This window comes from Drosophila gunungcola, chromosome 3R (genome assembly GCF_025200985.1).
Source record: "Drosophila gunungcola strain Sukarami chromosome 3R, Dgunungcola_SK_2, whole genome shotgun sequence".
NCBI classification, from domain to species: Eukaryota; Metazoa; Arthropoda; class Insecta; order Diptera; family Drosophilidae; genus Drosophila; species Drosophila gunungcola.
Window position 1 is genome coordinate 19,665,124 of NC_069139.1, and position 26,840 is coordinate 19,691,963.

Below are 26,840 nucleotides of genomic sequence, written 5' to 3' on the forward strand. Positions count from 1 at the left end.
ACGTAATAAAAGTGAAATGTTCATACACGCCAAACCCGCCATTGCCCGATCGAAGACAAAGACATTGTAAGTTACAGTGGCAGCAATGGATACCTGAAGCTACACAAACAAACAAAATATAAATATACAAATAAATGACTGCTTAGAAGTCCGGTTACTTAGTTAATAATCTAAGACATATAAAAATCATTTTTCGACCTGTTGTTTAGGACTGAATATAAACAGTTTAATTCTTTATCGTTTTAGTATTTTATTGTTTATACAAAAATTAGAGAATAAAGCTATGTCTTAAATCAAAATATTCAGTTAAAGCTTACGCATTATTACCACAAATTATATTCCCACAAACTTTTATAAAACATCACTTAATGTAGGATATATTTTTGCATTAGAAAAATATTTTCAAAGTCATGTCTTTTCGCTCATTGGCAAATGAAGCAAAAGTTACTACCTTTTGAAACTTAATTAAAGAATCAACATTTTGTTTGTTAGAATATTTTAAATATTAATTTTTGAATAACTTTCACTGGCCAAATACTAATATGGAATATATATTTAAGTGTACTTCTATTTTTTCCTCTGAGTAGCGAATTTAACGACCTGCACAGCGGACATAAAGCTAAAGCTGAAGCCGGAGCAAAAGCCAAAGCCAAAGCCAAAGCCCAATGAATGCCTCGTTGGCAGCCACATAAATACAATCGACCCACTCCCGTGCCTCCTTGCCCAACCTCCATGCACTCACCGTTGTGCCATCGTAGCCATTTGTCAGCAGTTGAATGTCGATTTCAATGTCCAGGTCCACCTTAGCGGTGGTCAACTGCAGCGGCAGGTGATCGGCGTCCAGCAGCGAGGAATTCGAGGCGAGTCCGCTGCTACTGTTGCCACTGGTCCCGCTGATGGTGGTGCCGCCACCCGTTATGGAGGTGCTGGTGGTGGAGGAGGTGCTGGAACTGGTGGTGCTGACCGCCGAGGCAGCCACTGAGACCACTCCTGCACTGGCGGCTGTCAGAGCGAGTGCAGCAATCGCCCGCATTGCATTTGTCATTGGATGAAATTTGGTGAAATTTGATGAAGCTGAGCTGAAATTAGGACCTTGTTGGAGGGGTGTGGCTGACGGTTGTTTCCTCTTCTCTCCGTTTGACTCTCAGTTGGGGGTGAGGCCATAAATTGCCCGAATACGGCAATGCAGCATTCTGCTAATACACTTCGATTCTAAATGCGACAGGATACCAGATTCAGGCTGGGAGTAGCCCTTTGCAAACAACGCGGAAAATGCGACCAAGAGTCATGTCCAGCCATCAATCAGGCCAAATTGCAGCATTAAAGTCAGTCCTTGAATTATTAATTATATATGCTGATTGTTGGGTGGTTTATATCATCTGCACACACACACGCACACACTCCGCAACACTTTGCACACACTCGCACGCACGCCCGACAAGAATTCTCGATCGGCACACGGGATTAAGTCCGAGCCCCTGCGATTTTAGATAGGGCTCTTTGTGGAGTTTATCATTAATGGCTGCCACCGCTTGCCGAACCGTGCGAACTGAAGGCTGAACGTCGACTGTCCGGACACGCACGACTAACGGCTTCAGTTTCAGTTTCAATACGGGTACGGGTACGAGTATGCCGGAGACCGCGGCGAGCGACCAATGCCGTAGAGTATGCAACAACTTTCCAATTCCGCCGGAGCCGAAGGTGTCCATTCAACAGGATGCGCCGTTCAGCAGGCGGAATACGTGCGCCGCGCAGCTTTCGAGAGAGCTGAGAAGAGCGAAAAGCACCTGTTGTGCCACCGACGCGTTTTCCCAGCGATTTGTCAGCGATTCCGACGCGACTCTAACCGCCACCTCCATTTGTTCTCATTAGCAGACAGAGAACGATGATACGAAGCCGAGTGACTGTGACTGCCTCAACTGCATGCAAATGGAATGCAATTGCTGGCTTTGACAAATCGCCGCCGGCAGACCTGCAGGCCGATGCAATCTTTCAATTGAAAGACCCTTGCAAATGGGGTACTCTAAATTCTGGAAAATCAACTGAGTTTCTTTATGTTTTAGGAGAAAAATTATAGACTTTTTGGGGCTAACTCTTGGGCGACACTAAATTAAAAAGTAAATATTTTAATTCTACCCGTTTCTATTTGGCTTTCAGTGTAGTAAATAAGTTTACTTTACTCTCACTATACACCCAATAGTCATTTTTATAGGCTACTTTATCATTTTGATAATCTCTCAAAACCACATGCTGCCCAGAAGCCATTCGATGTGCTTAGCCACATCCGTGTAGATAACGGGCAGCGTGAGGTTGCATCGGTTGGTCATTCGCTGTCCGGCCGAAACGACGCCCCTTAGCATCCAGATGTCCTCCTCCTGCAGCATCAGCCCTCCGCCGGAGTCGCCACTACAGGGTCCTGATGCCTGGGCATTGCTGGCGCAGATCGTGTGCGAGGTGATAAAGCGTGCATTTTCCTCGGAGAGGTTGCCGCGGCACTCCGAGTGGGTGATGATGTCCGTGTCCGTCATCTTGGCCAGCCGCGTGTTCCGGTTGCCCTTCTCGTCCTCTCCCCAACCAGCCACGTAGGACTTGTAGCCCGAGGGGAGGTCCAGCAGAAAGTTCTCGTTCCACAGGCAAATGGGCTTTATGTAGTCATTAAATCTGAAAGTGTTCTTTAAATGAAATTTTGCATTATTTATCATTTTCACTAGTTCTCACTGAATATTCTCGGTCAATTGGAGCAGAGCCAAATCCGCATCGGTGTAAACATTGGGATTGTAGTCCTGGTGCAGCAAAAGAAGTGATACGCCACTAGTTTTTCCGGGTGATATCAAGTCTAGAGAAATTCGACCCAGTGAGACCGTTGTCCTTTCAGCTGGCAAACTCCGGCTGCCAAAGCGGAAGCAGTGGGCCGCCGAGATCACCGTTCTGGACGAGATTAAGGTTCCTCCGCATAAAAAGTTGTAGTCCCTGCCTACGAGCTCGAAGAGGGCCGCCATCCAGGGCAGCTGACCACGCTTCACCTCGATTCCGTTGTGGATGAAGGGCGTCTGGATGGTCTTCTCCCGCCCACAGACTCCACTCAGCTGTCCGATTGTCCGGGGAACGTATTTGGTGGGTTGCACTGGCGGGCTTAAAGGTGGTGTAGGTGGTGCTATGGACGTGGTCTCGAGCCTTGGTAACTGTGGCACTTGTTGTGGCCGCGGGCTTGGGGCAAGCTGTTGTGGACGGCTTCTCTGAGGGGGCTCCTGTCCTTGGGACAGTCCTGTCCAGTGGGGATTATTCCAAGGAATAGACACCCCCAGACTGCGCGTCAAAGTTAGTGTAATGCTGGGGGGTGCAACTGAAAGCCGAAAAACAGAACATTGTTAGAACCGTTAACTTTATAAATAGATTACAATTTGTTTTTAGTTAGTTACATCTTAGTTGAAAAAATTATTTGTTGCTGTTTTAATTCTACTAAAAACAGACTACTGTATCATTAGGCTGCCATAGTGTAGATCGAAACGTTCAGCCAAAAAATTAACATAGCTTTTAAATACCGAAAACAGTTGCTTTAATGAATGTTTAATTTTTGGAATGGCTGCAAGGTAATAAAAAGTTTGGCTTGCCGAAAGTTTGCTTCCTTTTTTGTTATTTATAAAAATTACAAATAAAACTATTTTAAAATCCACAAATACCAGTCAAATTTAAATACAATTAAGCTCCATTAAACACTTGTCTACTATCAGCCAAATCATAGTATTTAAAACATAAAAGGACCATATAACGAGTATTTTCGGTAAATTAAATAAATACGTTTTCAGTTTGTGATTATATATTATGTATAAACCTGGTTTACATTATCGGATAACCCAAAAATAAAGCAAAACATTCACTTACACGGCATAGCATACACGGCATTGTTAGTTTGGGCACGACACCCGGCGTGGGAAAGTCAATTTTGAAGCTTATGGGCTTATTGTTTATCAAGTTTAAAATTACCGATTCCTCATCATCTGATAAGCCAAAATATCCCGGGGTGTCCTAGAAGAAAAATTAGTAATCAAATGCTTTAAGCCAGATTTAGTCAACATTTGTAAATTTCAGTCGACGTCACGGAGGGCAAACATACACACCGTAGTCAGCTTGCAAGACTGAAACTCAGACAGAAAAATAATAACATTGCCAGCTGAGCTTGGACAGTAGCACTCTCGACAAAAACACTAAACCTGTTTCCCAGCTTTAAGGAAAGTCATTATCAGTAGTGGGAAATCAAGCATCCAAATTGGGAGGGAGGCTTATGCTCGGTAAACTCGGGAAGTCTTACCGGTTCCGTTCTACCGGGCTGCGAAAAGTCGACACGCATCTCGTTTTCCACATCTTTATTTAGAAATAATTTTAAAAGTCCTTTATACTCATTTCCGTATTTCTGATACTGAAAGATATCCGGACAGGCAATAGAGGGCAGATTTTGACCGGTAATATGGTTGATCTGCAATATGGTGATGAGAACACCCAACAGTTGCACCTGGCACATAACGAACGCACGCCTTCCGAAACAATAAATATTTATAAAACAAAATGCGACTGCAATTTCACAGTTTTACAGTCTAGAATCACAGATAAAAGCGCTCCGGAAACCGCACTCAATGAGAGTCTCGCGATGAATGATTGGTTTTAGCGCAATAAATTCTCAATAGTTTCCGATCTAAATGAATAGAACGATTCGAGACAAATCTGTTGAATCTCTCAAACTGATCAGAATAAGTAACTCGATTACATACTTGCTCTATCATGACCGTATTGAGTGATTCAGCAGTCTTAAGAGCTCTTTTAATGAGCACTAAATTAAAATCAAAATAAAATTGCACAAGTAAGGAAACAATATTTTGACCTTTTTAAATCAGTATTAGCATCTTAAATTAAAATATATAGTTTAATCTGATTTCCTCCAATGTTTTGGTTTTTTACACATTAAAGTAAGACAATTTTAAGTTCCAAAAATATACAATTTAAATTGTGTAGTTATCAAAACAGTGTAGAATAATAATGGCTTTTCACTTACTTGTATATACAACATAAATTAACCAACAATTTTAACTTCTTCAAGGATTAAAACGTTTTGTATTAATTAATTAAGTTTAAGTTAATCTCATTATCAACCACAAGGTCTCTCAGTATTTTGGCACGTAGTTCAACTATTTCGTCGCACAGTTTGTCTCAAAACCACATGCTTCGCAGCAGCCATTCGATGTGCTTGGCCACATCGGTGTAGATGACGGGCAACGTAAGGTTGCATCTGTTGGTCATTCGCTGTCCGGCCGAAACGACGCCCCTTAGCATCCAGATGTCCTCCTCCTGGAGCATCAGCCCTCCGCCGGAGTCGCCACTACAGGGTCCTGATGCCTGGGCATTGCTGGCGCAGATCGTGTGCGAGGTGATAAAGCGTGCATTTTCCTCGGAGAGGTTGCCGCGGCACTCCGAGTGGGTGATGATGTCCGTGTCCGTCATCTTGGCCAGCCGCGTGTTCCGGTTGCCCTTCTCGTCCTCTCCCCAACCAGCCACGTAGGACTTGTAGCCCGAGGGGAGGTCCAGCAGAAAGTTCTCGTTCCACAGGCAAATGGGCTTTATGTAGTCATTAAATCTGAAAGTGTTCTTTAAATGAAATTTTGCATTATTTATCATTTTCACTAGTTCTCACTGAATATTCTCGGTCAATTGGAGCAGAGCCAAATCCGCATCGGTGTAAACATTGGGATTGTAGTCCTGGTGTAGCAAAAGAAGTGATACGCCACTAGTTTTTCCGGGTGATATCAAGTCGAGAGAAATTCGACCCAGTGAGACCGTTGTCCTTTCAGCTGGCAAACTCCGGCTGCCAAAGCGGAAGCAGTGGGCCGCCGAGATCACCGTTCTGGCCGAGATTAAGGTTCCTCCGCATAAAAAGTTGTAGTCCCTGCCCACGAGCTCGAAGAGGGCCGCCATCCAGGGCAGCTGACCACGCTCCACCTCGATTCCGTTGTGGATGAAGGGCGTCTGGATGGTCTTCTCCCGCCCACAGACTCCACTCAGCTGTCCGATTGTCCGGGGAACGGACTTGGTGGATTGCACGGGCGGGATCAAAGGTGGTGGTGGTGGTGGTGGTGTTCTGGTTGTGCTCTCGAACCTGGGTCCTTGGGGCCTCGGCCTTGGAGGAGGCTGTTGTTGTCGGCTTCTCTGAGAGGGATCCTGTTCCTGGGACCGCAGGGGGGGCTGGGAGCGGTCAGGTGTCGGCAAAGCCGCCAAAGGAACAGTTGTTCGCAGAGTACGCGATAAAGATAGCCTTGTGCTAGGTGCTCCAACTTAAAGAAAAAAATAGGTTATCAATTTATTATATATAATAAAGATATGCAGAAAATGCTACATATAATTAACTAGAAATCTAGGCTTGTAAATTAAAAACAGAACTTGTTCTTAACCAAATATAATTAACTAGACATCTAGGCTTGTGAGATTTAAAACAAACATTTTTTCAAATCGTCTTTAAGGAATATATGATATATCCTCAAAGACGTTTTAAGAATTTAAAAAAAAAATTATACATTTTTGGTCAATAAACCATTTTATCTCTTTTCTAAAATGGTACGTAAATCCTTACAAAAAGTGTTTTTGGTTGGCTTCTAATTCAAAAATTAGAATTTACAACACAGTACATTTTTTATGGATTAAGAAACACTTTTCCTTCTTTAAATGTTTCAAAAGAACTTCGTGTTAGTCAAACCAAAGATATACTCACACGGCGTGGCTTGGCACACAACATCTCCATTGATCGAAACCATGGTAAGTTTGGGCACCACACCCGGCGTGGGAAAGTCGATTCGGTAGTTGACAGGCTCATTGTTGGACAAGCGAAATTTGAGCGACTCCTCGTTCTCCAAAAAGTTGAGAGATCCCGGCTCAGACTGAAAGAAAACACCAGAGGGCAACTATAAAATTCAATCGACGACACAGGGAGAAAATTTGCAAACAAAACTCAACTGGCAAAACCAAACCTCAAGCAGAACAATAATAACATTGCCAGCTGAGCCCGGGTGACATATCTTCGAGCATACGGCAAACCCGTTCCACAACTTTGAGAAAAGCGGCAGAGAACCGAACTGGGGAGCTTTCGGCGAAGGGGTTTTTCCCGAGCGCGATTTGTCTTATCAGCCATGCAATTCCCATGAATATCAACTTGACCAGTGAGCTCGTCAAGCTTGATAAAGAGAAATCAGGCATCCAATCTGGGAGTGAGGTCAATGCCTAATAGCACTGACATAACAGCTAATTTTAAGCGAATCATATCTTACCGTCCTTCTGCCACGCTGCGAAAGTTCAACACGCACCACGTTGTCCGTGTTCTGGTTATCCAAAACTAGTTTGAGATGTCCTATATACTCATTATTGTATTCCAGGTACCGAAACAGATCCGGACAGGCAATAAACGGCAGATTTTGACTGCTTATTAAGCAGATTTGCAATATCGTAATCAGGAAAGCGAACAGTTTCACTTGGCACATGACGAACGTAGAGCCCTTCCGGTACGATAAATATAAACAAAAAAAAAAAACAAATGCGACTGCAATGCCAGAGTTTTGCGCTCTAGAATCACAGCTTGAAACCGCACTCAATGAAAGTCGCGCGATGAATGATTGGTATTGGCTCAGCTAATTCGCATTAGTTTCCGATCTAGCTGAATAGTCAGATTCAGATTCAAGACAAAGCTTTTGGTCTCTCTCAACCTGATCAGAGTTAGTTACTCGATTACAGGCACGAGTGTGTTGGGAGATTCCTCCGCCACTTAACGTTTTTATGGTTTATTTACCTGCATCCACTGAAAAAAAAAACAAGTGGAAACGTACGATTTTTCCATATTGTTGATTTTGTATCTCAGTTATATAATTACCGTTAATATATAGAAGTTAAAACTACCTAATATGGCAAATAAATTGATGATTTCAAATTCAAACTATAGTTTTGACATACCAGTGGACATTAAACTGCAGCATTAATTTACAGGCCTGGCATGTTAAAGAGTTTTTTTTATTTCTTGCCAGTTCTAGATGAACAAAGTTATAACAAAGTTGTAACATTTATGTTTTTAAATCGAACACAATTAATAATCTGTTGCAGTGTACACAAGATAAGCTTCTTTAATTTATTTCATTCAATGATTAATGAATCTAGTGACTATTACCCGATGAGTAAAGGCCAGTTTAGAGACAGTAATTCAGCACTTGGATCTGCCAGTTACGTGTCTGAAATGCATATATTTATGTGAATCCCAAAGGGCAGACAAACTCCAGTTTTCCACTTAGTCCCACATGTTCCGGCGCACCCAGTCGATGTGCTTGGCCACGTCGGTGAACACGGATGGCTTCGATAGTTCGCAGGTGTGCTCCTCCTCGTTAATCAACCCCCCGGAGATCACTCCCCGCAGCACCCAAACGTCCTGTTCCCGCAGCATCAGGGGTCCGCCTCCGTCGCTGGCACAGGGTCCGCTTCCTGTCTTCTTGGCACACAGCGTGCTCGGCTGTACCAACGTGTGGGGCAGCTCCAGGTTGCAGTTGGATTCGCTTACGATTTTCAGGTCGGTGATCTTGGACACATCCGAGTTTCCGGTACCGGACTCGTCCGGTCCCCAGCCAGCCACATATGTCGTGTGCCCTTGCGGCAGGTCCATCCGATTACTGCTGCTCCACAGGCAAATGGGTACTATGTAGTCGTTGTACCTGGAATGTATAGATATTTTAGAAATTACCTTTAATTTGTTTTTATATCTTTATATCTTACAGCTATTTCGAAAAGTAAAAACAAAATCCTATCCTATTAAAAAGTTTTTTCTAATTTAGACTTTTTTGTTTATAAACATATTATTTCATCTATCATTTTGGAAAGCTTATATTCCATTTTCAACTTTTTTTTTTTTTAAATTATATCTTTTCACAAACTCACCTCACTGGTTCATCCAATCTGAGCAGTACCAAATCTGCCTCCGTAACTTGCTTTATCTGATAGTTTTCGTGAATGATTAACTGGGACACCCCGCGAATTTCTCCTTCGGAGTGAATGGCCAGACTGTTTCGTCCCAGGGAGACGGCCGTGCGATCCGCGGTCAAATCCCGGCCAGGAAACCGAAAGCAGTGGGCCGCTGACAGTACCGTGGAAGTCGAGATCAGGGAGCCGCCACAGATGAAGGCGGGTCCGTTGCTCTCCCTTCTCTCGAAGATGGCCACCAGCCATGGCAGCTGACCGCGCTGCAGGTTTCTGCCCTGGAAGATCAGGGGAGTGGTGCTGGTCCTCTCAATTCCGCACGGAATCCCATTGGAAGAACTTGCCTGGGGGGCAGAACTGCGACCAGGATTTGTGACCGGCTGCTGGGGTGTATTTATTGTACCAGGAATTGGCACCGGCTTTCGGGGGGTAGGATTAGATACAGTCTGCTGCGGTACAGGACCCCTTCCAGGACTGGGGAATAGTTGCAACGATCCATTGTTTCCTCCAAATCTCTCTTCATTATTTGTGATCCTTGGCGGAGTATTATAGGTCCAATCACTGGGTTCGGGTTGTGGACCTTCTTCCTGTCGCCAAACTGGATCAGGTCGTGATGGCAATGGTTGAGGATTGACCTCAAAGACCGAAACATATGGGGTGGTCCAAGTGATCCGCAGCGTAATGCCTGTTCTTGGTTTGCGGTCTAGAAACCAATGAAGTTAAGTACGGATCAACAAGCATGAGACTATAGCCACCACTTACATTCTGATCCACCGCAAAGCTCTATGTCATTTAATCGCATACTTGTGATCTTGGGCGGAATTGTGGGAATCGGGAAATCCACGCGATATCGAACCGGAAAACCCTGGCGCAAATTCTTCTGAGTCGTCTCATCATCGTCCACCAAAGAAATACTGCCTACATTGTTCTAAAAATAAAAAGGAATAGAAATTATTATATTTTTTATTATAAGCTAGCAGCTTATTCTCCCTGAGACTTGTTTACAAAGATTGTGTTTTTGCTTTTGCAAAAACAATTACCATTGCCGCTTGGGAAAAAGCACAACCGCAAGCAAGCAATGTGATAAGAGCACCAGATGCAGTTCAATCGGAGGGGTGGAGAATTTCCCAACTAAAAAAAGCTATATCTCACCGAAAAATCGTGATAGCCCAGTTGGGAGAACTGAAGGATTAGTGTATGGTTGTTGGCCGGGGGATGACGCACTTCCACCAGACCGATGAACTGCCCTTGGAAGGAGTTGTACTTAAAACGCGGAAAGCAGTCGTTCTGGGGCAGCTGGCCAAGACCCGACTTAATCAAAGCCACCAGGAGGAGAGCGATCAACAGCTGAAGCGGACTCATTGCAACTGCTTAGGGGAGAGCTTTCCCCAACCATTTTAATGAAAAATATTCACTCACTCAAATGCCAAAGCATCTCACTCAAAGAGCAAGTGTTTTACCCGATCTAAAGACTCTCCCTAAGCTAAAGTTTATTCATAACGTCAATGGCTCTCCCCAGATTGTTTGTAGGTTTTTTTTTATATCTAAGCTTTGTTTTGAGTTTTATTCTTGCGCGAAGCTTGCAATTTCACCTGTTAGAACAGTTATGTAAAAAATGTCACTCTTCAAGCAGCTGGAATTCCATTTATAATTTGCCTTGATAGATCATTTGCATTTTGATCAATCTGCGACTGCGATTAACAATGATACTAACGTGTTTAAGTATGAATATGATTTTTCCGCAATACGGCTAGATTAAAACGTTAATAAACATCAATCGCAATGAAATTATAACTTTATTATTAATATGCTGCCCTTAAACTTGTTGGTGCCGAAGATGTCCTGCTTATGTGCTGTCTGTACTTTATGTTTGCCTATGCTATAATTGTATAAATATATAAATTTCACCTAATATTGAACGGTGGTCATACTCTCTCGATATTCATCGATTATTCTTTCCAGCTGCTTTTCCAATTCAATCCGCTCTTCGGCGTAGTCATCTAAAGTTTTTTCCAGGCAAAGATTACATTGCTTTTGGGAATCCTTTATCTTATCGGATTGGGTCCAAAGGTCATGGAGATTCTGTGGTGCATCCTGGAGGACATTAAGTGCATTCCTCACAGCTTTCCGGCATTTCTTAGGCTTGATACTGGGACACATTTCCGTGGCATGGACTAACTCTGAGGTGGGGCTCAGCAGTTTGCTCAAGATCTCCTTCAAGTGCTGGTTAAAACGAATCTGAACCCAGAGAAAATCACCCACACAGTTGCGCAATTGGAGGCCATAGCGATTGTAAAGGTTTTCGGTGATGGAGACAACTTCGGCGACTATCAGAACGTCCGTGGATTCCCACACTTTCTGAACTTTAGCTGCAGCCCAAAACTTCCATTCCTCCTGGTGCTTAAGTTGCCAATTTAGTTCCGTCTGCTGCTTTTTTATATTCCCAATATTCACTGCCAGTGGTGTGATGGCCAAATTCAAGCCAGTTAATCCTGCCAGTGCTTCCTGCAGGGCTTGACGTATTTTTTTCTTCCGGGTATCGGGTAGATCGGATAGTATTTCCTTTAGTGCACTTTGAAGATTAAGCCTGTACTGGTAAATGGCTTCATCATTTGCATTCTGTAGATTGTTAGTCGGACTTAGGTACAAAACGCCATTATCATCTGATTGCTGGGTATGGTTTCCTCGTTTCCTGACTCATACCTGATGGCATTGGCAGGATCTTTTGCCAGTACTTCGCCATCCCTGCCGAACAGGACCAGCAGAAAGAGCAGCCAGATGGTCCGCTGCATCTTTCCGCCAGCCTCGTCAACGGCTTCGAATCGCTCTGGCCTTATACAGATAACTCATTGGGCATTTAAACATGCCGCTCGCTTTGGCAAACATTTGTTCAGCTGATGCCAATCAGTGAGCAGTCAACACGTGCTTAAATATGTTTATATATTACGCCACATATCTAACTAATATTTATACACCGAAAAAAAATAATTTAATGCTGTGATAAGATCTTAAAGGTAAAAATTTGAATACAAAAAAAATACCTTTATTAAAAAATTTGAAACTTAAAGGTTAAAGTGATTTTAATTGCAAATATCAAGGCGCATATAAGTATTATATTTTTTTAAGATAGTTGGTCCAAGAAAATTGTTTTTGTAGATAGTTAAATTGATAATTAAAGCTTTCGAAACATTAACCCTAAATATTAAAATATTATATTTAAGTTTGGATTTAAATGACCATCATTCCAGATTACTTTAATCAGACATGTCTCAACTGTTCATCCCATCCCCTCATAAGTAATTGATCAAGTAATTTTTTTTCCTTAAGCGAATAGCAATTACTTGTCATACAAGCTTAGGGGCTTGTCATTTTTTTTTTGGCAAACTAATCAACCATCCATCCTAGCAAAATAATCGAGAGATGTGAGCCGCAAACTGGTTTTGCCAAAAATCACCACAAAATGAAACACATACATGTTTTGGCTTCGGGGGTTTTTTAATCTAATTATATACAAAGCGAATCCGGGGCTCAGCGGATATTATCGTTTATCCAGTCGATGTGCTTGGACAGATCGCAGTACAGTACATATTGGTTCAGCTGGCAGGTGCCATTAGTTCCTCGTTCTCCGGAGGACACAATGCCCCGGAGATGCCAGCGGTCGCCCTGCTTGACCATCAGTCCTCCGCCGGAGTCCCCCAAACAGGGTCCGGATCCATCGCGGTTTCCGGCGCACAGACTTCGATCCGAAACCATCGATGCCCTCCAATTGCTGGCACAGTTCGTGGCACTGGCGATCTCCGCCTCCACCACACGGGGATACTGGGTCCTTGAGGTTCCCTGCTCATCTCTGCCCCAACCGGCAATGAATCCGGATGTGGACAACGTACTGCTCGCCTCCACCGTCCACAGGCAAATAGGTCCAATAATGTCGTTGAACCTGAAGAAAAAAACATGGGAATCAATATAATTTCAGCACTGGATAGGTGTTAGATTTAAGTAATGAATAATATATTATCAACTTCTTCTTTAACACCCAAGATTTATTCAATTTTGTACTTCATTGGCTGAACTGAACTTTTAAACGATTTTCAATATTAAATATGCTAACTAAACCTTATGGATTTTAGAATAAAGAATCTGGTACCGAATTCTTTGTTAAGGCGAATTGATTTTTGTGCTGTTACTGAATTCTTTGTTTAAGCTTAATTAATATTCTTGCCAAGGAAAAAAAAATGTTCTGCTTCCCATATCATTGCTCTTAAAGCTAAATGTAAAATTTCGAAAACAAAATAAAGTATTCTAAGATATTAAGATACATACTTGGCCGGGCGCTCTATGGTGATCAGGGCGATATCCGCATCGGACAGCAAGCGGGTGTTGAACTCCGGATGCCAGAGCAGGCGCAAAACATTGTGCATCTCGGCGCCATCCTCTCCATAGTCGTCCAGGTCATAGCGTCCCAGTCCGATGACCACGCTGCTCTCCGACATCCGGTACACACAGTGGGCGGCACTGATCACGATGCTCGCGGAGATCAGGGATCCGCCGCACTTGAAGGCCAGCAATCGCGACTCCTTGTGGTAGATGGCCGACAGCCAGGGATACATTCCGCGCGGAAACTCCTTGCCCCGCACAATATACGGAGATAGACTGCCCTCTCTTCCGCAAACTATGGAAGCTGAAGGAGATCGCGGATCGAACCGTACAGGTGTCGACATTGGGGGAGAATTGGTTTCAACCGGTGGTGGTGGTGCTGCTGGTGGCGGATTCTGCGATTCTGTAGTCAAAGGTGGCCCAGGCGTTTGCCAGAAAACCGGCGGCGTGGGCGCTGGTGTGGCCAACTGGGGTTTCAAGGAAGGGGTCGTTTGCCAGGTTTGCATAAAGCCAGACCAAACATCAATCCCGCGAGAAGGCGGAAAGAACACGGTCTGAACATCTACATCGAAGCCATCTCTCGGGAAGGGATTGAATCCGGTGGAAGGGAAAGGCGCAAGCGATCCACTGATCTGAAGTTCATAGAAGCGATTGAAGAAACTGTTGGGCGGTCTGTCTGAAATAGGGCTTAAAAATGTTCAGCGACAACAAATCAATTAGAAAAGACTCATTTGGAGAACCAAACAACATCTATGTTTAGATAGAGAAACATATTACTCACATTCGCTGGCCGAGCACAGTAGTTGATTGTTGTAGGTGAGACGCGTTAGCTTGGGCCAACCACCCATGGGATTCGGTCTGAGGGAGATCCGAAACTTGGAGGACCCCCTGCTGGAGCGAACCGCGCTCTCATCCGGATACGGAGTAACGGCGCCCACGGCGGAGGCCTGCGGAATGCGAAGGAGACAAAGTGGTCAGGTCGGTTGTCATTCCAGCGCGAAGATCGCTGGCCAGCTCATACATCTTGATCACCCCGCTGCGAGAACCGCAAATCGATGCGATTGCGACCGCGCGAGAAGGCGGGCAGTGTCACCTCGCCCTGGAGGCCCTCGAAGGGATCGTTGACATATGCGAAGTAGTCGGGACACGAGTTCTCCGGCAGAAGCTGGCCCCCGGAAAGGGCAACTATCGACACAACCACGGCCAATGCCAGACCCATACCTTTCCGGAATCTCGGACAATCGAAGCTCGGTTCCGCACGCGACTAGCGACGGTGGGCAAATAAAACCGATTGAGTATCAGGTATCGCTCACGGTTCCCGCTCCCATCTACATACATCAAATCTCGAGGACGGGTTGCTGAGTCACTGAGCTTCGGAATTGAGCAAACTGGAAATTCCGCATCGTGCAGAGCCTATAAGGCACGGCTGCCAGCCAACCATTAAAGAACGATTCAGACGACGTTTTGATACTTGACACTGGTTACTTATTAAAGCATTATTAAACATAAAAATAAGAACGCGAGAAACGAGCACATTGTTTGATGTAAGCGTATAATCGTTTTCTTATTTTCTTTTTTTTTTTACACTATTGTAACATACTAGTACAAACAAGTTCCCATGTAGTTAGCCTTCGCTTTAATATTTCAATGTGTAAGTTATCTGACTTTCTACCTAAAGAAAATCTTTCTATTAGCACCTTATACAGGTATGTATAACTACATGTATTAAAGGAAGGTAGGGCATCAGCTAGTCAGACTTAGAAGCTAATAAGTGATCTGCTCATCTGCGCTTTAAGCGAAATTCACCTCACATTATAAACATCGAAGATGCTGAATAAACAAACAAATGGCGTCACTAATTTTTTTTTCAGATTACTTTATTATTGTTGTTTTAATTTCTTCAAATACAAAGTGTTCTCCAACTGTAAGAGATTATAGTTTTCCCTGCCAATTGGGAATCACAGAATTAATTTCCACTTTGGACATTTTGTTGGGGATATCACCGGCTCATTGTTTTATTGATAAGAATACGAGATAACACTGATTTTGTTACTTACTCTTAAGTGAAAATAAGACAAGATAGATGTAATCTCTTCAATTTTCTCGCAGCTGATCTCTCATCGAATCAAATAAAATTTCCAAAGCTCTGAGTATAATAAGTTAAACGATTATCACTGTTAAAAACACATTTAATCAGTGAATATATACATCTGATTATTTAGTCAGAAGCTTTAAGCTAAGTATTAATTTCTTAATATTAAATGTTCCATGTTGTTGGCAAATCTGAAGTAACAATAGGTATCGAACGATTTGTTAAAATCTGGATTAATGAAAGTCTAGTTGGTGTAAAATTAAAATATTCGAACCAAAGTTGCAAAACCCTATCCTTTGAGCCAAAATAAATGGTTTATTAAAGATTTAATACAGCAAATGTTATAATTAATATTATATTACTGGCCAGTATTTAAATTATTTGAACACCCAAATGATCAGCTTACATCACCATATTTTCCCGCACCCAATCTATATGCTTGGAGACATCACAGTAAATGACGTACTTGCTTAGGTCGCAGATATTTCCCTGGCGGGGAGATATGGAAACGATGGCCCGAATGTAATACCGGTTATTTCGCAGCACCATCAGTGCAGACCCCGAGTCTCCGAAGCAGGGACCATGTGCTTCCGGATTGCCAGCACAAACGGTCCTCGGCGTTAGGAAATCCTCCGCGCGCTTCATCTCTTTGAGACACTGAGCCTGCGGCACCAATCGGACACTCACTGTCTTGGGAAAACGGGTCTTCTCGCCAGTGCGATCATATCCCCATCCGGCCACGGCGCCACTCTCGCCCTCGTTGGCGGACAGCCTGAAATCTTTGCTCCATAGGCAGAGGGGCTGAATGTATTTGGTGTACACCATCGGGTGGTTCAGCACCAGAAGACCCACGTCCGTGTCCGGAAATGGACTGCCCTCGTACGCGGGAGGCGTGATCACTCTGCCCACACTGGCCAACGAAGCTCCGCTCTCCGGATTCTCGTTTCGATCGTGCCGGCCCAGATAGACCCACAGTTGGTTGGCACTTTTGTCGTGAATGCAGTGGGCCGCCGTGATCACAGTCCGTTTGGAGATCACCGAGACAACGCACATGTATTTGACGGAAGACTCACCCTCGTAGAGGGCCGCCAGCCAGGGGTACTGACCCCTGGTCACTTGTTCACCTCCGATTTGCAGGGGCGCAAAGCCCTCCACTCCGCACTGGTCAAAGTCGGTCTCCACCCGTGGCCTCGGGCGATTGAAGAACGGATTGAGGTCGTTTTGGGTCGATGTGGTCGGTCTTGGTCGAGACTGAGGCACTGCCATTTCCCTTGGAGCGGAGTGTTGACTAATGGGCGTTGAGGTGGACATCGACTGCCTTCTGGTCATTGTGCTGGATGGGGCATCGTCTGAAAAAGTTAGGAAAATGTTAGGACAGTCCTCTTTGCATTTTAAAGAGTCAAATTATGTTACTGCTTAGAACCTTAATGGTTTTTTATTGATAAAATTGTAAATAATAATAATGATTTTGTTTAAATGTGATTTTCTAAGTTGTTTAATATTTTTCTGAGCAAAGTTTATTTATGATAATCAAACATATTTAAACTTTACTCACATTCATTGTTTTGGCACAAAACCTGTCCATTGAATTCCGCGTGGGTAAGTTTGGGTAACTCATTTCCGAAATCCTGGAAGCGCACAAATACTTGTCCACGTTCTCCATTGTGAATATTTTCGAAGGCCCGAGTTTTAGTGGGATACGGCATTAGAGAGCTGACTGTGTGCGCCTTTAAAATGGGAATGTAGAATTAAAGGTTTAACGATGAAAAATAGGAAGGCTCTTACTTGGTTAGTTCCATGAGCCGTGAAGATCACCTCCCATGATAAACTATTGACTCCAGGGCGGGGAGCCGTGAAAACGCCAATGTAGGCCCCACTATCCTCTCTGTAGTATGAAAAATAACTTTCGCAATTGTGCTGCGGAACTTGCAACGCCGAGCAGAGAACCAGATTGAGACAAAGGCCGAGGAAGGTCAGCCGCGAGATTGTCATTGCGATGGGAACAACCGATGCCGATTGGAGCTGAACGAGAACTGGAACTGGGGGCCACAATTCTCACTCGGATTTCAATGCAGATCCGCTCGGTGCAACAGCTGATCTCTCCCCAGATTGCGGAACACCCCATTGACTTGATAGGTGTTTTTCCCCAAGCCCCAACTTGTAACCGTCCAAGTGGTCATTACAGAGCCCGATTCTACTCAAAATCATTCAGGTGGCCTGCTCTCTGGAGGAAAACCCCCTGATAAATAAACATGGGGATTGAATTGATAAAACCATTTTTATGTAGCTAGGCAACGTTCTCTTCTCTCTTACTATCTCTCTTTTTACGATCTTGCTCAATTGCACAAAGCTTAAAGATAAGTAATATTTATTTTAGTACTTAATTAAGACAACTAAGTTTCCAACATTGTTTTTGAGTTAAACTATCTTTAATTGATTATCAACGAGGAAACATTTTCCTCCTTTAAAAAAATAAATATGATGAACATTTTTAAACCCGTAACGTTCATTCGTCCAAATACAATTTCCGACTAGAGAAGTTGCTAATAAATACAATTCTGATTAAACTTTAATTAATATTTTTATCTATAAAGTTAATTTATTTTTCTGCTGTATACAATATTGGAAGAATGTCTTTTTACCTACACAGTCGACTAGAGACAAATACCAGTAGCTCGCTGCAGTACTTAAAAAGCAGCATTTTTTGAGTGTAAATATATCTGGAACGCGGGAGCAAGTTAACCCAAATCAAAAGGATGAAATCTTTAAAGGTCACATCACCATATTTTCCCGAACCCAGTCGATATGCTTGGAGACGTCACAGTAAATGACGTACTTGCTTAGATCGCAATTGTTTCCCTGGCGTAGCGAAATAGAAACGATGCCCCGAATGTAAAATCGGTCATTTCGCAGCACCATCAGTGCAGACCCCGAGTCTCCGAAGCAGGGACCATGTGCCTCCGGATTTCCAGCACAAACGGTCCTCGGCGTTAGGAAATCCTCCGCCCGCCTCATCTCTTTGAGACACTGAAGCTGCGACACCAATCACACACTCACTTTCTTGGGAAAACGGGTGTTCCCGCCTTTGCTGTCATATCCCCATCCTGCCACCAGGCCTCTCTCGCCCTCTTCGCGGTACAGTTCCAAGTCTTCGTTCCAAAGGCACAGCGGCTGGATGTATTTGGTGTACTCTATAGGATCGTCCAGCACCAGAAGACCCACGTCCGTGTCCGGAACTGTAGAGCCCTTGTTGTCGGGAGGCGTGATCACTCTGGCCACACTGACCAACGAAGCTCCGCTCTCCGGATTCTCGCTACGATCGTGCCTGCCCAAATAGACCCGCAGTTGCTTGGCACTCCTGCCGTAAGTGCAGTGGGCCGCCGTGATCACAGTCCGTTTGGAGATTACCGAAACAACGCAAATGTACTCATCGAAAGAGACGCCCTTGTAGAGGCCCGCCAGCCAGGGATACTGACCCCTGGTCACTTGTTCACCTCCAATCAGCAGGGAGGCAAAGCCCTCCACTCCGCACTGGTCAAAATCGGTCTCCTCCCGTGGCCACGGATTGATGTCGTTGCGGATTACGGCCGGACTTCGAGTTAGCACGGGCGATGTTAATATTTCTTGTAAGGTGCTTTGTCTAATGGGTGCTGAGATGGAAATATTTCGCACTCTGGTCATTGTGCTGAAAGGGGCTTCATCTGTAATAAATGTAAATAAGTATAATATTGTGTTTACAATTTTACAACTAAAAAATTACAATTTTAAACTGTTAAACAAATTGTAATTACGGTTTTTAAATTGATTAGTTTTTTTCTGAAAAGAGTTCAGATTAGCAGTCACTTACACTCATCGCTTTCGCACAAAACCTGTCCATTTAAATTGAGGAAGGTCAGCTTGGGGAGCTCGTTTCCGAAATCCCGAAATCGTACAAACACCTGTCCACGTTCCCCATTAAGAATCTTTTTGAAGGCCCGATCTTTAGAGGGATACGACATAAGAGAGCTGACAGTATCCGTCTGCAAATTTGGATTAGAATAAAAGGTTTCACAAAGAACAAGAAAGGAAGAAAACTTCGGCAAGTCGAATTTTATATAATCTTGAAGTTATTGCAAAAATTATATATGAAAATCGTTCAAAATTCATTGATGCTAACTGTAAGTGTAATACCTTCTGCAAGGTTATAAGAATCCAAATGCTCTTACCTGGTCAAATCCGTGAGCCGCAAAGGAGACTTTCCATGATAAACTATAGAGTCCAGGGCGGGGGGCCGTAAAGAGGCCAATGTAGTCGCCAGAGGATAGATCTTTATAATACGAAAAATAACTCCCGCAACTGTGCTGCGGAATGCGCAACGCCGAGCCGTAAACCAGGTTAAAAGTAAGACCGAGCAAAGTAAGCCACGAAATTGACATTTTGATGGGTACAACCAATGTTAAATGGAGCTGAATGACTACTGAGACTGACTGACTGATCTACGATCAGGTTGCTGAATATTCTGGATTTTACGTCTTGACTCCAACTCTGACTCTGAATTGGCTATCAATTAGTCATCATTATTCAGAATTTAGGCTTTGCAAACGCACCTTGGTAAAGTCAAGTTCAGTAAAAGCTCCTAAGCACACATTCTCTTCACTTTTGGCATCCCTCTTCTTATCTCTCTTTTTTCCGGTCTTGCTCAATTGCCATAGTGCACAGATAATAAATTTAAATTTAAAAAAATCTGCAACCATCATGGCTGAGTTATCTACCTGATATAAATATGCCTTCTGTTGCAAAAACATATTACCATATTATTAATTTTTCAATTCAATTTTTTTTAATTTATGAGATTATTAGTAACGATTTTTAAGATTTTTTTACTTATAAATACGTAATGTCTTGCAATGAATGTTGAATTTGCAGATACTTACTTGACTTTAACAATATTATTATCCTAGTGCTACAAGTTAATTAATTTATAAATTAATTGGCTAGTCACTATGAATTTGAAAAGAATTTCTATTTTAAAGCTTATTCTTATTCTGAGCCGATAAAGAAAGCTATACTCTTTGGTATTTAATTTTATAGAGTTCAGGAGCCGTATGAAGCCTTTTTTATGAACCGGATTTCAGTAAGAATCATATTTCGCTTTTGCCAAGAAAAGATTTTTTAGGGGTCCTTATCCGTCGAGGCATGATCAACTTTTAATAATATAATTTAAGGCGATTTATGTGAATGTCTATTGAAAATGGTGTTTTTGGAGCCCCGTAAGTAGCGACAACACATTTGCCAAAAACTTTTCTCAACAAAACAAAAAATATGAAACGAGGGCAGGGAGAAAGGCACCTAACTTCGCGACACCCGCAACTCAATTGTTGTTGCATTGTGGCCGCCGGCTTCCCCAAATGCCCCAACCGCCTGGCGGCAACTTTTATAATCAGCTCCAAGTTTGTTAAGCTTTGTAATAATTTGTTGAGATTTGGCGCGAAATTTTCGCTGCTTTTCCGATTTTTTTTTTCCCCAAACAAATTTATTGTGAATTGTGCCTGGGGCTCAAGTTTGCCAGCCCAGCGGAGGCACTTTGACACCACGTCGGAAGATGGTGGTGCAGGCTTCCGGCTGCGTCAATAATCGGGTGGCAAATGGAAGGTAGCAATGCGTCTGACTGCACTCAAAGGCGGCGCCAATTGAGCGGCCTAATTGGAGCGGTTCCTGCTCGGGCGCCACTTCAACATGATGGGCCTGACCAAGCCATCCAAATCAAGTCGAACCAAATTAGGCTTCATGAACGGGGACTCTTGAATGACGGCCAAACAAGGCCAAAATTACTAGCAAAATGTTGGATCCTAAAATTCGGCTTGTTCTTCAATCATTTCAAATCCAGACTTTAAACCTTTAAAACTAAATAAAATTATTATAAAACACATTTATTAAAAACCATTCTGACAATTTTGATGTTTTTATAGCAAGTTATGCTTAACATATTTCTCTTGCATCAACATTTGAATTTTTTTTTTACTTTTATAATTTATACCACGTTGCAACATACATACATAGTTTGTAATAAACAGAATATTATCCTCAACTCACAACAATTTTTTTTTTAGCCCTTAAGTTAATTTAGTTGAGTGAGGTGTGCAATAATTTGAGGATTATCTTATTCTAGGCCCTACGAAGTATTTTGAAGTTATCGCAGGTGCAAATTCCGCGTAGTCGGCTAAAGACGAATACCAATGGCTCGCCGCAGGACTTGAGAAGCTGTATTTTCTGGGCGTACACAAAGCCGGTGCGCAGGGAGCAGGACAACTCATCGTTCCATGAGTTCTCCGCCGACTCCTCCACCAGGAGGGTGTGAAAGACATTCAGCAGCTGCAGCGATCGCTCCATTTGAGGCGTTCGCACCAGGGCTAGCAATTGGATATAAGGTCGGAACTTGATCCAACGCTGGCAGTCCTTGATGTCCACCTCGGCACCCAGATCGATGATCATGAGCTTGCAGTCGTGGTCATGGATCCTTTGCAGAATGATCAGCTCCATGGGTGCCTTGAAGCACTGCTGCAGCTCCTCGGTAATTGTGAATCCCAATTCGTGGCTGGGGGTCTGCATGGTCCAGGGATTTTGGCGATTGGCGAAGTCGTAGCCCAGTTTTTGTCGACGCTCCTGCTCCATTCTCAGTTGATCCACCTCTTTATCTACGGGTCGTATTTCCCGGGTTCCACGGCACAAGAAGTCAGCCTGTGCGGGTCCCTTCCGCTCCACCACCTCCTTGTTCAAGGCCTTTTCCCCGTCCTCCTCCTCCATTTCCTCCTGCCGAGCGCCCTTACAACAGCGCAGCTCATGCGGCGCCATGTAGAAAGGATATCCCACCCGAGCCAAATAAGTGTGCCACTCTAGACGATTAAAGGGTTTGCTGGGTACAAAAAAACCCTCCACCTTGCTCTCGATGTGACAGGGATTCTCGTCCAGGATCAGCGGCCATAGCGCATCGAAGAATGGGACGCCCATCGTTCGCCCACCTTCTGACGAACCCTTGGAGGGATTTCGATGTTCACTCATTCTGAGGTACTTGGAATTTCTATTCTTTTAATTTGGCCTGCCTAGCGAGTGTGTGAATTGCCTTCGCCTCGCTATTTACTGCTCAGTGGAGTGACAAAAATCTACCAGTCTACACCTTGAAAAATATATGGTTTGCACATATTACATCGAATTTCATAATTTAAAACGATGCAATACAATAGACTATTGGATAGCCAGAAAGTTTTGATGGTAGCTAAAAAAAGCTACAGTATTTTAATAAATTATTATTGAAAGATTATCAAGTTCTTCAAATTATATAATAATTTGCAAAATCAGACACTAAATTTAAATAAATTATAATTATATTATATTATATTATAAGCCCATTTCCAACAGTGTAAGTGCCTTCATTCCATTTTGTTATCTGCAAATAAATCAGCCATTGCCACGCCCCTTATAACAAAGACCTCTCGTCTTTCTATACAAAAACTTGTTTGTTTGTATTTGTACCTCAATTTATGCGCACTCACAGGCAATAACGGTAAGCAAGTATTCTCATCGGAAATCGGGAATCAGCAACAACAATTTGCGTAAATTTTATGACATTCCACGCCGTATATTCCTACGGTAGTCGACGATCGCCATCATTTTATGAGCCAAAACAGCGAGATGAAATTCGATTTTATGAAGGAATGCAAGCGCAACACGATGGCCACGATTTTCATTATGCTTCAGCTCGTATATTAGTTTTAGGGAGGTGGGCGTTTTCGGGCTCATTAGCTTTTATAGCTTTGGTTTTATTGCCGTCTGCGTGGCGGCTTTAATTTCAAAGAGAAAATGTTGCCTATCACAGGATGTTTCGGTTTTTTGTTAGTCCTCTGCATGTGAGCAATTCATTTTCATAAATCAATTGTGCGTGCCAAATCCGAACGACCTAAAAAACCAAACCCCCAAACGGTTTGAATTAAGATTTATGTCAGCGCACCTAAAACTGAGTGACGAATGCTTATTTTACGCTTCGATGTTTAGCAACTTATTGAAAATTTGACATAGACCCTTTGCTGATTTTCGTTTTCAGTGTGAAAATTGGATTTGAGCCCTGGATTTTAATTTCAGCCGGAAGATTTATGGCATCTGGTTTGGCAGCTGCTCTCCAAAGTGAAAATTTAATGTGCCTTCGCTGGAAAAACAAGCACTTTAAATGACCGAATGGTCAGCACAAATGTTTGCTTTACATTTTTCTTTTTTCGTTCGTCTATTAAAACCCGCCAACTTTTTGCTGCTTTTGGTCCACAAAACAAGTTGTTATTTTATATGCGCGATGTATATAAAAATTTATGTGTATATTTATTGTATTTTATTGGGGCACTTAAGCGACAGACTGTAGGAGAATACCGCGCTGTATAAAAATAAGTCAAGAAAAAAAGTCATGCCAAAGAAAAACTGAAACAAGTAAGGACAACTGAGACGCTTATTGACATAAAAGCCAATCATTTTCAAATGGCTTTAAGCATTCGGCAGATGGAGAAGCAGCCCCGCAACATCAAACGGAAAAAATAAACAAAACTGGAGCGTAAAAGTAAAGTTGTATATTTTTTTGGTTATGCATTTGACTTGGCACACCGCAGCATAAAAAAACCACACCAACATCCAGTGGATGCACTTTGAACCCGTTTGCGGTTCGAGGTTTTCTACATAAATAATCAGTTTTATGAATTGTACAAACAAAAACCGCTTCGTGAAATTCGGCGATGCTCAAGGAGATTACTTGAGTACTAGGAATATTAAAAGGACTATTTGAAGTTTGTAACGTCAGACTATTGAATATCAATCAAATTATCGCTGAAGTGCATAAATTTGATTGATGAAGCGCGTTCATCCATCAATCATGGAAATATTTTGTTGTTCTCTCTCTCTCTCTCTCTCTCTCTCTGCTAATCTCAATGCAAGTTAATAAATCAGAAATATAAATTTTAGTAAGTATTTTTAGATCATTTTTACTCCAACTTGCACAATTACACAAATGTTCAAAAAGGAGTTGAGCTTTGCTCTCATCTTAAATTATTAAAATAAATAAATAAAATGTGAGGCAAATTTGTTTTTTGAAATCCCTGCATTATGAATCACTACCAAGAGGCATTGATAAATGCGCGAACTTAAATATGCAATTCTTGTTTTTTCGGGAAACAAGGCATCCACATTCGCGTGGGCAGTGAAGGCCAAAGTCGGACACGCATGACAAGGTCTTACTGAAAATTTTCCTAAGACCGCCTACATCAATAATATGTTAGTCGAGTGGAAGTCGGGCGACAGCTTCTTCAAAACAAAACCAACGAACAAAGAAATTCCCGAGGTCTGAAGACCTGGACTGGCTTACAAATGAATCTGCCACCTTGCCTTAAATAACAAAACGAGTGCGGCACGCACCCGTACACAGGAAAAAACAAAATTATCTAGAATGTTTAGAGTTATTCGTAAATTGATCTAATTCTTTCAAAAATCGACCATAGTAACAGTAACACTATTTAATATTGTTAATTCGAAGTAATCTACATTTATTTTAATGTTGTATCAAATCAAAGATTTGTATAGCTTATTTAAACAAAAACCATTTTTAAAAATTAAAAATATTAATGTAACTGCTTTTCTAAGAATACGTTCAAATTTTATTTATAAAGAGCAATTCAATTTATAACAGTGGAGCACAGGTTGCATACATTTTATTTAACATTTTTAACAAACACTTTAATATTTTAATACAAAAAAATGTTGATGGAGATAATATTCTGATATATTGGTTATAGCACACAATATCAACAGCCTGGATTGTGTACTCATAGTGGGTATCGTGTCGTACTATAAGCTGTTTTAAAATAATTTGCTATTTTATTTTAAGCCAAATCAACATTTATTTCAGTGCAGCAGCCGCATCAAAAGATGGTGGGAGTGATGAATTTCTGGCTGGCCTGGCAAAGGTTCCATTTAATTATTATGACACTGGAGGGCAACACAAACAGGCCGCAATAATAACAGAGGCCGACAAAGAGATTACCAACACCTTGAGTGCTGAGTGCTGTGTCCCAGGATCGCCTCGAGTCCCCAGCTGCTCTAATCTGTTCTAATGGTTAGTGTTGGAACAAGCGATTTGCGAATCAGCAGAGGAAACATTTGTCATACGCCATGTTGCCGCGTCGGCGTACGCGGCGAATGCGTAACGTGCTGGGCAAAAGTTTGCCGCAACTTGGGCCAAGTTCTCCCACCTACTCGAGCGGGAAAGCGTCGAGCAGGACTAGGACAACATCGTTTTCACGCTTGCTCTGCCAAGTAAAACCAATTTGCGCATTCTGTCTGCATCGCATCGCATCGTCATGTTTTTCTTCTTGTTCTTGGCTGCAGGCAGTCATGGAGTGGCAGCAGTTTGCTCTCCTCCAATTTCCCTCGGCCTGCACTTGACATTCAATTTTCCCTTAGAGCTGCCTAATGACTTCCAATAGTGAATTTGGCGCAACTGCATTGCTTTATGCCTTGGCATGACTTCAATTAGCATGAGAATCCTCAAGATTCCCGAAAATGAATTGAAAACATGGCCTATTGGGTCTTATGGGCCTGCGGTTCACTGAAAGGAAATCCTTTGTTCATATCACTGTGTACTCACTTAATCACTTATCTTTCTGAGTTCGGTCCTTATTATAAACATGTATTACCATCACAGGATATATTTTGGATTGGCTCTCAAATACTGACGCTGTACATCTTTCAAAAAGTAGGCAATGCCTAAAAGCCTTTTTTTTGTAAGCTCGGTCCATCTAACCTATTTTCTTGTGTCCGTATAAACAAAAATACGATAACTAATTTATTAAACATTTGATTTTATTGTGGTGTCCATGCTGTATAAATTATTGAGGGCTTCCACAGCATTCTGAAAACAAGAAAATCGGATTCCAGGCTGTTTCCTCTTATTAAAATCCTCTTTGCTAGCATGAAAATAACTGATTTCATAGTTAAATAGAAATTCTCGGCTGGTCATATTTTAAAAACAAATTCCAGTTGCCTGCATTGTTTTGCGGTCGTCTATTCTCTCTCTCTCTCTTTCCACGCCCCCCTAGCCGTCTCTTTCTCCGCCAGCGTGTGTGTGTGGTCGTAAATCAATATTTAAACTGTGTACGCTCGTTTAGTCTTTGCCTGGTGCTCTGGAGGCTTCCAGCCAGCGTTTAAAAATAAAAAAGCAAACCCAAACTCATTCAACTCGTTCAACGACTCAATAAATGTTGCAAATGCGCTGTTCTCTTCGTATATATTTATACGATACAGGGGCGAGAAATGGGGAGTTTTTTTTGGAGAAGCAAGAGTGAGCAGCTAGAGCTGGATGCTCCCAGGAGCTACA

The 26,840-nt window shown here is 42.6% G+C and overlaps 9 protein-coding genes and 1 pseudogene across 13 annotated transcripts in view; 1 reads left to right on the top strand and 9 right to left on the bottom strand.

The window, feature by feature from the left end:
* The window catches only part of LOC128260906 (dopamine receptor 1), a 32,156-nt gene extending 30,172 nt beyond the window's left edge, over nt 1-1,984 (bottom strand). For both annotated transcript variants that reach the window (XM_052994240.1, XM_052994229.1), the window contains exon 1: nt 743-1,984. In XM_052994240.1, coding sequence (XP_052850200.1) covers nt 743-1,045 — 303 coding nt within the window. In that variant the 5' untranslated portion in view covers nt 1,046-1,984. The remainder of the gene's footprint in view (nt 1-742) is intronic.
* Nucleotides 1-26,840, top strand: part of LOC128261162 (DNA-directed RNA polymerase II subunit RPB9) — a 122,064-nt gene that overhangs the window by 18,197 nt on the left and 77,027 nt on the right. The gene's annotated exons all lie outside the window — the stretch shown is intronic.
* Nucleotides 2,095-4,628, bottom strand: LOC128252310 (serine protease 48-like). Its single transcript, XM_052979942.1, has 4 exons — nt 4,310-4,628; nt 3,883-4,026; nt 2,719-3,356; nt 2,095-2,661 (listed from the first exon to the last, which is right to left on the bottom strand). The coding sequence occupies exons 1-4, from the start codon at nt 4,517-4,519 to the stop codon at nt 2,238-2,240; spliced, it is 1,416 nt and encodes a 471-aa protein (XP_052835902.1). The 5' UTR covers nt 4,520-4,628; the 3' UTR covers nt 2,095-2,237.
* LOC128260932 (serine protease gd-like) lies at nt 4,954-7,658 on the bottom strand. The gene is made up of 4 exons (XM_052994294.1): nt 7,308-7,658; nt 6,755-6,920; nt 5,684-6,320; nt 4,954-5,626 (listed from the first exon to the last, which is right to left on the bottom strand). Exons 1-4 carry the CDS (start codon nt 7,515-7,517, stop codon nt 5,203-5,205), a joined length of 1,437 nt encoding a protein of 478 aa, XP_052850254.1. The 5' UTR covers nt 7,518-7,658; the 3' UTR covers nt 4,954-5,202.
* LOC128260897 (enteropeptidase) lies at nt 8,118-10,368 on the bottom strand. Its single transcript, XM_052994216.1, has 4 exons — nt 10,144-10,368; nt 9,754-9,919; nt 8,953-9,694; nt 8,118-8,729 (listed from the first exon to the last, which is right to left on the bottom strand). The coding sequence occupies exons 1-4, from the start codon at nt 10,351-10,353 to the stop codon at nt 8,312-8,314; spliced, it is 1,536 nt and encodes a 511-aa protein (XP_052850176.1). The 5' UTR covers nt 10,354-10,368; the 3' UTR covers nt 8,118-8,311.
* LOC128252311 (uncharacterized) lies at nt 10,769-11,783 on the bottom strand. Its single transcript, XM_052979943.1, has 2 exons — nt 11,746-11,783; nt 10,769-11,683 (listed from the first exon to the last, which is right to left on the bottom strand). Exons 1-2 carry the CDS (start codon nt 11,781-11,783, stop codon nt 10,900-10,902), a joined length of 822 nt encoding a protein of 273 aa, XP_052835903.1. The 3' UTR covers nt 10,769-10,899.
* On the bottom strand, nt 12,468-14,737 carry LOC128260910 (serine protease gd). Of its 4 annotated transcripts, none has more exons than XM_052994264.1 (4): nt 14,587-14,737; nt 14,147-14,312; nt 13,312-14,041; nt 12,468-12,928 (listed from the first exon to the last, which is right to left on the bottom strand). In XM_052994264.1, exons 1-4 carry the CDS (start codon nt 14,701-14,703, stop codon nt 12,520-12,522), a joined length of 1,422 nt encoding a protein of 473 aa, XP_052850224.1. In that variant the 5' UTR covers nt 14,704-14,737; the 3' UTR covers nt 12,468-12,519. The 4 variants fall into 4 exon arrangements, with proteins under 4 accessions (XP_052850224.1, XP_052850214.1, XP_052850240.1 ...); XM_052994254.1 differs by having other exon boundaries at nt 14,387-14,662; XM_052994280.1 differs by lacking the exon at nt 14,587-14,737 and having other exon boundaries at nt 13,312-14,037; nt 14,147-14,288.
* Nucleotides 15,534-17,507, bottom strand: LOC128260950 (serine protease gd). The gene is made up of 3 exons (XM_052994328.1): nt 17,243-17,507; nt 17,013-17,184; nt 15,534-16,806 (listed from the first exon to the last, which is right to left on the bottom strand). The coding sequence occupies exons 1-3, from the start codon at nt 17,447-17,449 to the stop codon at nt 15,860-15,862; spliced, it is 1,326 nt and encodes a 441-aa protein (XP_052850288.1). The 5' UTR covers nt 17,450-17,507; the 3' UTR covers nt 15,534-15,859.
* On the bottom strand, nt 18,138-19,872 carry LOC128260959 (serine protease gd-like; annotated as a pseudogene).
* On the bottom strand, nt 21,401-22,627 carry LOC128261030 (uncharacterized). Its single transcript, XM_052994456.1, has one exon. It carries the CDS (start codon nt 22,493-22,495, stop codon nt 21,602-21,604), a length of 894 nt encoding a protein of 297 aa, XP_052850416.1. The 5' UTR covers nt 22,496-22,627; the 3' UTR covers nt 21,401-21,601.